This window comes from Setaria italica, chromosome IX (genome assembly GCF_000263155.2).
Source record: "Setaria italica strain Yugu1 chromosome IX, Setaria_italica_v2.0, whole genome shotgun sequence".
NCBI lineage: Eukaryota > Viridiplantae > Streptophyta > Magnoliopsida > Poales > Poaceae > Setaria > Setaria italica.
Window position 1 is genome coordinate 46,147,325 of NC_028458.1, and position 11,693 is coordinate 46,159,017.

The window sequence follows — 11,693 nt, forward strand, 5'->3', positions numbered from 1 at the left end:
TCCCTGTTCTATATTGACGTATCAAACAATAGTCTTACGGGGGAAATCCCAGCAGCATTAGTGGAGATGCCGATGATGCAAGCAGAGAAGACCATGGCGTATTCAGTATCCCAAACTTTTAATTCATATTCAACATTCAACTTGTCCATTTTTCAATTAAAAATTTGTATTATCCCATTTCATTATTTTAAGCGGGTGCAATTTAATGACTATTGAAAAAATGACAAAATTAGTTTATTAGGTCTGCTGATTTACTTCCTTAGAGATGTTCAGAAGTCTAAGGGGGTGTTTGGATACACCCCCTAAAAGTTTAGCACTTGTCACATCAGATGTTTGATGCTAAGTAGGAGTATTAAATATAGGCTAATTACAAAACTAATTGCATAGATGGAGTCTAATTCGCGAGACGAATCTATTAAGTCTAATTAGTCCATGATTTGACAATGTGGTGCTACAGTAACCATTTGCTAATGATGGATTAATTAGACTTAATAGATTCGTCTCACGAATTAGCACAGGATTCTACAATTAGTTTTATAATTAACTCATATTTAGTCTTCCTAATTAGCATTCGAACATCCCATGTGACACTGCTAAAGTTTAGCACTGAGTATCCAAACATCCCCTAAGTGCATAACATACACACATCTCTGCTTACAAGGATGGGATGTACCAAACAGATTCATATCATTAGATTTATGTTTTAAAAAAATCTTCTAGCAATTATAGAAATTTAGGATCATTGTTTTTGAAATTAAGTTTAGGATCAAGTTTAAACCGTGCATAGACAAGACGAGCACCATCGGCAGCGTCGAGAGCCCGTGACCGATCGATCCTCCCCCCGCGTCTGCGCGTCTCCGTCCCTGCGCGCCGCACGCCACCAGAATCCCCAATTCCAATTCGTCTCCGTCTTCCGGGTTCCGACTCCTCCGCCTGTACGGACACCCATGGCGTACACTACCGTTGCTTATTAATCCCCGCTCCCTCTCCTCCACGGCGTCCATGCCCTAGCTGGTTGCTGCTTTTGCTTCAGGCCAGGGTTTTCCTCCGATCCCTCGCGGAATCTCAGTTTCCCCTACGCAATTTGGCAATTGCTTTCCCTCTCCAATTGCAGTTGCGGCGGGGCTAGGCTAGGGTTTCCTCCGCGGCCGTTTGCTCTCGGCAGATTGAAATTGGATTGGCTCGCCGCTTCCGTTAGCAATCCGATCCAATCCAGTCGAGATGGCCACCACCCAGTTCGCCATGGTCGAGGAGCTGGCCTCGCTCGTCAAGGACAACCTGCACAGCAAGCACCTCATCCTCTCCACTGAGGAGGCACTCATCGCCGCCCTCCAGCAGCTGCGCTGCAGCGACGACGGTGGCCGTGAAGAGGTGGACGATGCGGCGGACACCATAGAGCTCCAGCCCGCCGGGGCCTACCACCGCCTCCTCTTGCATCGCCTTGCTGAAATCTACGGGTATTGCTGCCTGCTAGCGCTAGTTTAATCGGGCGTCATGTTGCGAATACTTCCGACTGGCTGTGCAAGAGCTAATTTTGCCTGCTTGTGCTTAGGTTCGCACATGAATCGGTTGGTGAAGGCGAGGATCGACATCTGGTCCTCCAGCGCTGCCCTGAGACAGCCATGTATGTTGCCAAGCTTGCTTGCAAATCTCTCCCTGATAAGATAATGATGTATTCTTTACCTGTTGTCTGTCATGTATACACCTTTCCTTTTGTGTTTCGTAGACCATATTCCAACATTAGATCACAATCACTATTGTACCACACCATTAGTGTACTTCAAGGATCTTTCTGCCAGCACTTGATGCTCGGATGAATGCAAGAGCAATGAAATTACAGTCAATTACACATGCAGATGTCTATTTCTTAACATGACTTTCCAATTGTATATCTGTATCCAAAGTCCCTGTGTAGGAAGATGGTCTATTTGAATTTATTAAAAAAACTCGACCCGTTGGGGGAAGCCCTCCCTGAAGGCATTGTGTGAGAGGTAAAAGACAACCTTGACCACGGTTGAGAAAACCCCTGAACTTCGGCTGTTGTTGGCGAGGGGATTTTTTTTTTAACTCCAGCCCCGTAAATTTGCTCCATCTAGGACTCGAACCTGGGCCTGCTCAGGTGCTCTAACCACTAGGCTAGTTCCAACATAATCACTTCCATGGTTTAGAGTATCTTTATCTCATTCTGTTCCTCGGAGTGCTGGGGCTGAAATAAAACTGTCTGTCACTTGGATCTATGAAGATTCTTTTGGGTACCATGCTATCATGAGCCAATTCAATGGCAGCTTGTAACCTTAGCATATTATGTGTTGCTTTCATTGTGTTGGAATTGCCTTTTTTGTTGTTCTTGCCTGCTTTTTTCTTTCTATATTATTTTTATCTAGAAAACTATGCCGTGTATCATTGATCGAGTAAATCCTCAGCAGTTGTTCTTTTACCCTTAGGTTGAATTAGTTGTCTTGTTCGTTGCAGTCCATCCGTCCTTGTTAGTGATATGTTATGGAAGTTTGACAACAGTGATGATTCCACATCTGTTGTGATAACAAGAAATGATACAGGTGAGTCACTCTTTGTTTAAATATAGCTGCACATTTATAAAGAGGTATTTTGATCTGCTGTATCATGTGCATCTGGTATGTCGACTTACGGACAGTTGTAACGTACCTATTAAAGAGCTGTAGAGTGTAGACAATCATGACAGTTACTGATTGCATGATAACTGTCAAGAAGTAGGAAGTGACTGTCACTTGGCCAAAATCAAATTTATTTCACTTGCAATGTTTTGTGAGCAATATATGGCAACTTGAGATGTTAAAAAAATGGTTGAAGAAGTAAATCTGCAGCCTTGCTCCATGTGGGCTTTAAGTGGGTGGATAGCCGATATATCCTTTTTTACCTGGTCAGCCATACGCTGATACTTCAAAGGATATACTTGTTTTGACTCCATGCCTTAGCTGTTGTTATCCTCAGAAACTCTAAATACAGTACCACCAAGTTTTAATGTTACTATGGCCACTATTAGACATAACACTGTAAGGTTTCGAGCACTCGCTCCTGCGTAACAAGTTGTGATTCTTCAAGCAGATTTCCAAAAGCCTTGGAAGTTAGATGTCCAAGAAGATACTTCCGCTAAAAGCTCGCATCTGAAAGATGCTACAGGTATACAGAACATGAACTCTACCTTTCGGCCAAAAGTCTTCTGGTTATAAATAGGAACTTGCATATTTTATTTGCATGGATCTCAGCATAATTTTGACATAAGAGGATGTGGGTTTTGAAGAGGGAAAGGGTAACCAGTTAACCCATACCTTTCAGATTTGAAGCCTCTGAAGCAGTCAGTGGTTTCTCCGGCAGTATCACTGAAGGAGAGGGAAGCTGCTTATCGAGCTGCTCGTGAGCGAATCTTCTCTGGGGATGATGCCAAGGGAAATGGTAGATCATATGCAAAATGTAGACAGGTTCCTGTTGTTGCTCAACGGATGATAGCACATGCACTTGGTCAAAAAGTTCAAAATTCCACAGAGACAATTGCCTCGACAGCAGGCAGAGGAAAACAGCTGCCGAACAGACCAAATATTCCGACACGTAGTAGGAACAACTATTACCCAGTTGCACCAGATAATAGAGAAGAGAATAATGTTCGAAATGGTAAGCCAAACTCAGCCAGTAGGAATTCATATCAAACTGCATCCAGCCAAATGTGCCGCACCGCTAACAGTAGAGCTGCTACTGCTGAGAGCTTGAAGAAAGAGCAGACTGGAGCAGCTAGAAGAATGTTTGCACATGCACTGGGGCTGTCTGCAGCTCAAGGAAATTATGGTGCACCTCCTAAACCAAAGTAATCTGGAGATGAGATGCTGTGAATTGGAAAAGCTTGCCAATGCATGCTATGACTGCACTCTTTATCCTGTCACGCATATGGCATGAGATGAATCTGTGATGGTTGGTGCTCTTTTGTGTTCATCTGCTTCTGTGAAATGGCTTTTGTGATGCTGGTAGCAGATGGAAGGTCTTCATGGTTGGATGTAAACTATTGGACTGACCGAGAGGATCTGTGGTCCTGGTTGGAAGAAGAGCGTAGTTTGCCACATCCTTGTCAAAGCAATCCCAAGGCCTAAGCAAGCTCAGTTGGGGAAAGAGCTTGCCGGATGCACATGGCATGCCAAGTGCTTCACAGGAGTGGAAGAAACAGTGTCATCAGTGACACTCAACTATGTCGTATGTGTTTTTATCCAGTCAGCTGCAATGTGTACTCTTGTAGTATGTTTATGGAGAGACACGTATCACAATACTGCAATTAGACTTTACATTGTCTTTGTTTAATATATGCAGTTTCGACTGCAATGTTATTCGGAATCGGAAACATCCCTTGCCTAAACCTTAAAAAAAAAAGCAGGTGTAAGTTGTAACCCCATCCAGCCTACAGAAGCCACAGGATGGGTACTTTAACCCGAACCGATGGTTTTGATGGATATTTTTGACAAGATACTGTTGGGACCGACGGTTTTGATGGATGTTTTTGACAACAAGTTGGGAACTCAACTTGCCGAAAGGGATGCAACTGCTTCCGTCTTGACACAGAATTTGGGAGTGAGCATATTCAACTGGTGGTGAAACATACTCTTCGTAACTATACATTTTCAACATTAAAATTTGAACTTCCGAATTGAACTTTAAAACAGCCCACTCAAGAGACTGGAATGTTTTCAACTAAAAGTTCGTACTTCCCATTCAGTTATTCTAACATCCACCAGTCAACCAAATGAAACATGTCCAACTAGCAAAACTCCAAATTCAAACGCATCCAACTTTAGAAATTTCATATAGAGACTTAAAGCATTGAACCTATTTATACCAAATAAAAAAAAACAAAAGGGAATCGCCCCAGCAAATGCCACTAAAAGTTTGTGCGAATGATTGTGTTGTTATATTCCATTGAAGTTAGCATATGACAAGGCATATCCTCAAAGTTTGCATAGCACAACATATTTCTCAAGCTAAGGGTTTATACATGCTACAAAACAGCTCTGTGCTATGCAAGAACAATTAATTTGAGCCGCCGATCAGAAAAAGGGAGAACATCTATTTCTAGCTGACAAACTGAACAGTGCAAGCGCAATGAAGCCACGTTTCAATCCAATTCCATCGCATTATCCTGAATGCTGCTTCTGCATGACCAAATCTTTATTGTACGATCATGCGCCACAGTCACGATTTGCTGTCCATCTGCATAAACCACACATGCATGATCAATTAGAAGTTGAACATGTTGACAACAGAGACAACGCAACACGCAGATCATTAACCTACAAATGTCACCTAACATACAGAGTAAACAGTGCACATTTCCTGAGAACAAAAGTCCAGCTTTAGGGGCATATTTCCCCGAAAAGAACTACAGAAGAACAGACATCAAAAGAACAAAGCAGGGCACAATAAAGATGTAAATGATTACTTAAGATCCTAATGTACAATTCCAATAAAATTTAAATGGTGGTGCTTCTCACAGCTCAACTAATCATAAAAGACAAAATATCCTAGTTAAACACTACTCCTTCCATTCCAAATTGTAGGTCGTTTTGGCATTTCTAAATTCATAGCTTTTGCTATGCATCTAGATATATTATGTCTAGATACATAGTAACAATTATATATCTAGAAAAGGCAAAACAACCTATAATTTGAATTGGAGGGAGTACAAAATAGCATAACTGCTCAAATTACCACTCCTAGGTTAAGAAACTCGAATGTTAATCTAAGGAAGGATCTAAAAGTGCACTGCACTTGTTATTGTTTCCCTCCCCACAATTGAATAGTCAAACTAGTTATTTTCCCCCTCCCCACAATTGAATAGCCAAACTTCATTTTCACCAGATTGAATTGGTCACTTCTAGAAAGGATTCTGAACAAATACTATTTACTCAACAAGGATAGAGAAAAGCATAAGCTAATATCTTACCTCCACTAATATCCAAACTAGTAACCTTCGACTCATGGCCCACCAAACTTTTGATTGGTTTGTAATCCCGAGCTGACCACAGCTGAAAATATGGAATATATGAGAGATCAATTGGGTAGTAATGGAAGAAAAACAATAAAGTTAAATAAGTGACATGTCAAACTTACAGCTGCTTTGGTGTCATACGAAGAAGTTGCTAAATAATACCCTTCTTGGGGTTCAAACTTCACCTGTGAAACAAGACTCTTATGAGCTGGTATAGAATATAACATTTCCTTTTTCCTCAAATCCCATATTCGGCAGAAATTGTCTTCACTTCCAGTTGCTACTAGATAACCATTAGGAGAGAAGCTGATTCCTAGGACCTGAAATAGAAATAAAATTAGTTTACATAACAAGAGAGACATTCCCTTAATGATTACAATTGCACAAGAAAATATGTATTATCTCATAGGAAATACTGGAAATGTACTTCTAAAGTTCCATGCTAAAACAAAACATGAACTTACAGGTTTCACATGCCCCTTAAGGGTGAAGAACAATCTTCCCGATCTCAGATCCCACACTCGAGCATATGCATCAAGACTGCAAGATGCCACCAAAGAACCATCTGGGTGAAAGCTAACTCCATAAACACTTCTGCTGTGCCCCTCTTGAAGGAGCAGTTCCTTTCCAGTATTGATGTCCCACAATCTCCAAGTCTTGTCAAAGCTAGCTGTACCAAGGTACTTTCCAGATGGGTGAAAAGCAACGCGAGCAAGACGATCAAGGTGACCATCAAAGGACATTAGAAGTGATCCATCCGGTTTCCATAATTTTGCAGTTTTATCAGCTGAAGCTGTTGCTAAGCAGTCATCAGCTGGAGAAAAGGCAACATCAGTTGCTCGTTCTGTATGACCTTTCAGGGTTGCAACTTTAGTTATTTGTGGCATGCTCCATATTTTGATTAATCCACTCCAGGAACTACAGAATGCGGATAAGCAAAGGGTTATTTCCTGAAAAAGAAGCAAGAGTACAAGAACATAATCTTCCGTATTAAGGTTCAAAACAAAGGTAAAGATATGGTAACCAATGTGAGGATAAATAAACAACCAATCGCACATGACATCAGCAACGAAAAAACACCAGCACAGTGAGCCTTTTTAACTGTTAATAAACTTATTTATGGTGCATGTGAACTGCTAACTAATTGTGATAAAAAAACTCAAGTAAATATCACTATATCCTCACTGCTATTATTCAGATAATGCTTAGGTATTCAGCTTTGTGCTATACCAATGGTGGGCTGGACAGGGCAGGATACTGCAAATTGGATCCAGCCCTGTTTCAACCCACATGAAACAGGACTACCTATTTGGATATTCTGCATCAAGTTGAGAGAGAAAAAATCTGGTCCTGGATCCTTAACAGCTCAGTGACTTCAAACATTAAAATACTTGATTATTAATTCCAAAAGTGAGTTTTCGAATGGTATGTCTGAACTTATTTAGTTACAGTTGGTTCGCGATGAAACAGTCATCATAAGTGTGTTCAAGATTAACTGCACAAGTGCAATTCCATGTAAAAGTACAAGACTGAAGAAACATGGATATCTAACAAAAAGTGCAGCAGATTATTTTCCATCATTGCCCAACAGAAACTTAAATTTTTCTCAACTGGTTTGAGTCAAAATCCAATAATTGCAACAATTATCAAGAGCACATCCAGAGACCACAGTTAACTACTAAAGTAAAGTAAGATCGATACCCAGCAGTTTTGTGCATCCCCCCCTATGAGGCTCAGACTACAAGAACAAAACCAAATGTAAATTGTATGATTAAGAGGAATTACCTGGTGGCAAGCAGTGATGCATCCCGGGAGAAGGAGCAGCCGGTGAGCGGGCGATCATCTCCAATCTCGCTGCACTCGAGCACAAACTCCCCAGCCTGCTTCACGACAAGGTCGGCCTCCGCCTCCGGATCCTCATCGGGATCCTCGTGGCGGCGCTTGGCCCTCTCGATCCTGGCCTTGGCGCGGGGCAGCGAGTACTGCGCGATGTCGACGCGCGCATTGAGCAGCTCCTGTGTGCCCTCGGTGAAGAAGGGGTACTGGATCTGCTCCTCCTCCTCTTCCTCCTCGCCGGCGCGCGCGGCCTGGTCGTCCTCCTGCGCCCGGAGGAGGCGGTCGACCTGGCCATCGGCCTCGAGCCGCACCATGAGTGCGCGAAGGCGGTCGCGGCGTTCCATCTCGCGCTCGCCGAAGAGCGTGATGGGCTCGCCGAGGCGGCGGAGGCGGGCCCGCACGGCGGAGTCGTTGGTGGGCACGGCCATGGCGTACGCGCGGCGCCGCTGGAGGAGCTCCTGCACGGCGCGCTCGTGGCGCTCCCGCGCGGCGCGGTGGTCGTCAGAGACCTCGTACTCTGCCTCGTCGTCGCCCCCAGCGGCGGAGGCGGAGGTGGAGGCCATGGAGGAGGCGGCGGCGGGGATGGGCGCGCGGGGCGGAGGGACGGGGATGGGGGCGATGGGCGGGTGGACCGGGACGGGGAGCGGAGCCATGGGAGGGGTGGGGGCCGGGGGCTGCGGCCTGGGGTTCTCCATGGGAGAGAGCTCCCGCGAGGAGGGGTTTAGGGTTAGGGTTTTGAGGTGGGAAGCAGTGCGGTGGCGGCGATGGAGACGGAGGAGGAACCCGGTGCGTGCGGGACGGAGGACGACGGATGGAGAGGCAGCGGTTTGATGTCTCGTCCATATTTTTTAAAAAAACTAGTCATAAATTTTTTTTATACTTGCAAGTTACAGACGACATGGCAACGCATGCGCGTATGTCAATACCTACGTCTATAACATGTTTAAAAAACTTTAATTTCAAATTTATAACTCTATCTCGGGTAAACCATGCATACGTGTATTGTCTTTCTTAAAAAACAATTATCATATAATATTTTTTATGCCAGTTGATGATATGCTCTAAGTAGTTCTGAATTTATAACTATGCCCTGGTAACTACGGGATCAGATCTTAACAAAATACTATCTATTGATTCTAGGTAACTACGGGATCAGATCTTAACAAAATACTATCTATTGATTCTATAATTTTTTATAGTTGCTTTTCATATTTCATATTGTACCAGATTTCCTAATAAAATTTGGTATATGAGCCACAGGTTTATTATTTTATAATGGATAGAAAGCCGACCTCGATATTCACATGTGGACATATATAGCCAACTTACAAGAGGCCAAGAAGCATGTAAAACAAGATAGAAAGCTAGAAAGACTAAAGAAAGTTAAAAAGAACTTCTATGTCATACCATTGACATCTTACATTTACTTAAAAACTTTTGATACTTTTGACGTTGGAATCTGCCAGAAAACCATAGACCCATGTAGAAACCGCACTAAGTTGATCTCGACCATGAACTCAAGCAAACCGTCAAGAAGCAACCTCTAAGCATGCAGCGTGTCGAAGCGATGCCTTCAAAAAGGAAACAACACGAATGTGCCGCCATCACCCGTTCAGATAATTGAACAAAATTTTCACCTAAACAAATCCCGCGAGGTAAGCGAAGGCATCGCAACAACGCCCCAAGACCTCGCCGTTGCTGGCACTGGCGAAATTACCGAGCAAAACTTTCACCTACAACCCTCCAACCCCACCTGTCGCAAACCACGGGTTTATGGATTAATATGATGCTTCCTAACAAATATTTGGCATATGAGCCACATATTTTTACGGACTAATACGCTAATGACAAGATTTGACAAGAGTGTGCCATCGTGCATGCCTGTATGATGGTTTTGTACCAATGTCATTTTTTAATATAGCGAGGAGGAAGTCTAGCCATGTGTATCATCTTTGAACAAGCAGTGAGAAAAAGTTTGAAATGTCGATTGATCTGCATGCCTTGAACCAATTGTCATGCACGAGCAGACTCATTTATGTTCGCAAACTTTATTGAACACACATGTAATATGATATAATTACCAACATAAAGCACGCTGTAGCATATTTTTAGCAAAGGAAAAGCAGAAGGTGCATAATTACCCAAGGAAGAAGCGGTGAATTAAACTACAGACGTGAACTTCCCAGATTATTGATGAGAATATGCATGGGCGATGGTAAAAAACAAGATATATATGATGCCACTGCTTTGTTGATGTTGTTTTTTGGAATGCAGCCTTGGCTCCAACGGTAAAAGTCTCTCTCACAGCTCACTGTGTTTTTTTTAAGACCAGTCGTTTGCGACGCAAGTTGTTTGGCGCGAGTTTGAGCCACACCTAATCGGACAGGGCGTTGGTTGCGCCCGGGCAGTGATAAATTTTCAAACAGCCGCGAACGTACGGCTCACCCGATGCGCCCGTGCAAGGGGGTTCGCACCATGGCTTGTTGCCGTCGAGCGCCCTGTTGCCCGGTGACAGACCGAGACCGCCCCGCAGCGCCAGCACCACCCTCCGGTGCGCCTCCGAGTCCATCTCGAGTGGCTCCTCGTCCTCCACCCTGCTGCTGCTGCTGCCGCCGCCACGAGCCGCCATCAGCAGCGGCAACCCCGCGACGGGGTCGCCGCTCACCGTCGCCGCCGCTGCTGCCAGCGACGCGGCGACGACGACGCACACGCTCATCGCGGCCACGGCCACGGTCACAGCCGCGCTCGTCGTCCGCAGCACGGGCGCCTTCGCCGCCATCAACGAGATCAATCTCTACCGGTGCCGGGGCCTCGTCGACGACGATACGCACGCATGCGTGCGTGCTTAAATAGGCTCGACCGGCGCGGCGCGGCTCGGCTGCCGCGCGTCTCTGTCGCGCGCGTGCTCGAGTGAAAGGCGTGCACTGTCCCGAGTGTCCCCTCCACTCCGGGTCCGGGACGCTCGATCAGCGCCGTGGATTCGATCGAAACTGGAGTCCTAGTGCGGTGTGTTGGTTGGCACCCTTCTGCCGCGGGCACCGTGCTGCGGCAGTGCTACCTGGGCAAGGGCTCTATACCATACATGGATAATGGGCACTGCCACTTAGTTGTTGGTTTGGGTGGCCATGCCATGATCCTCATTTTGCTTTGCATCAATCAGTGGCTAATCCCCAATGCGTGCAAGGTACAACTAGAGAGATTATGTTACGGTGCAAACTTAACACCTACTACGATCAAATGCCCTATTGTTAAGCTGCCGCGTGCACCATATATAGGCGATATGATTCACTTTGTGCTTCATCACCACTTGCTCAAGTTGTTGCTGGCCTGGGTGGAGCTAATCAGTCATCCACGGCGCTACTTGTGGCGCTAGGTGTTACGAGAGCATGACGGAGCAGCACATGTAGAATTTGTTTATCTTTGGCCTGATGCTCCAAGTTTCCCACATGTCTTTCAGCTTTCAGCGCATTAGGCCAGGAGGAGGCTCAAGTTTTCACTGATCTTTGATGAAAGGCAGATTCACCCTGACGTCTCTTCAACATAAACACTTTTATGTTGGGTGCAGACATGCAGTTATCATTCTTTGCCAAGATTATTTCCATAAGTTGTTGCCAGTTGATTGGAATCAGACACAATAGACGTCAATAGGGCAATTGAGAAGTGCATCGAAACTGCATTGACCTGATTGCTGATATGACTCTTCTTTCTTTTCTTTTCTTTTTTTTTTGTTTCTTGCAGGCTAAAGCCTTGGAAGGCAACTAGATAAATATGACTGCTTTTCTGGAACAACTAGGTATTTGCCGGAGCTGCCTTTTGTTGTAAACCTCAGTGTTTCTTTCCAAAGACGCTTATA

General features: G+C 44.6%; 2 protein-coding genes across 2 annotated transcripts; one reads left to right on the plus strand and one right to left on the minus strand.

The window, feature by feature from the left end:
- Positions 1-801: 801 nt before the first annotated feature.
- On the plus strand, positions 802-4,356 carry LOC101782277 (R3H domain-containing protein 1). Its single transcript, XM_004984289.2, has 5 exons — positions 802-1,457; positions 1,553-1,624; positions 2,473-2,558; positions 3,085-3,159; positions 3,316-4,356. The coding sequence occupies exons 1-5, from the start codon at positions 1,222-1,224 to the stop codon at positions 3,840-3,842; spliced, it is 996 nt and encodes a 331-aa protein (XP_004984346.1). The 5' UTR covers positions 802-1,221; the 3' UTR covers positions 3,843-4,356.
- Positions 4,357-4,892: 536 nt separating this feature from the next.
- LOC101782686 (U4/U6 small nuclear ribonucleoprotein PRP4-like protein) lies at positions 4,893-8,680 on the minus strand. The gene is made up of 5 exons (XM_004984290.4): positions 7,790-8,680; positions 6,469-6,922; positions 6,127-6,324; positions 5,960-6,041; positions 4,893-5,226 (listed from the first exon to the last, which is right to left on the minus strand). Exons 1-5 carry the CDS (start codon positions 8,533-8,535, stop codon positions 5,132-5,134), a joined length of 1,575 nt encoding a protein of 524 aa, XP_004984347.1. The 5' UTR covers positions 8,536-8,680; the 3' UTR covers positions 4,893-5,131.
- Positions 8,681-11,693: the final 3,013 nt, after the last annotated feature.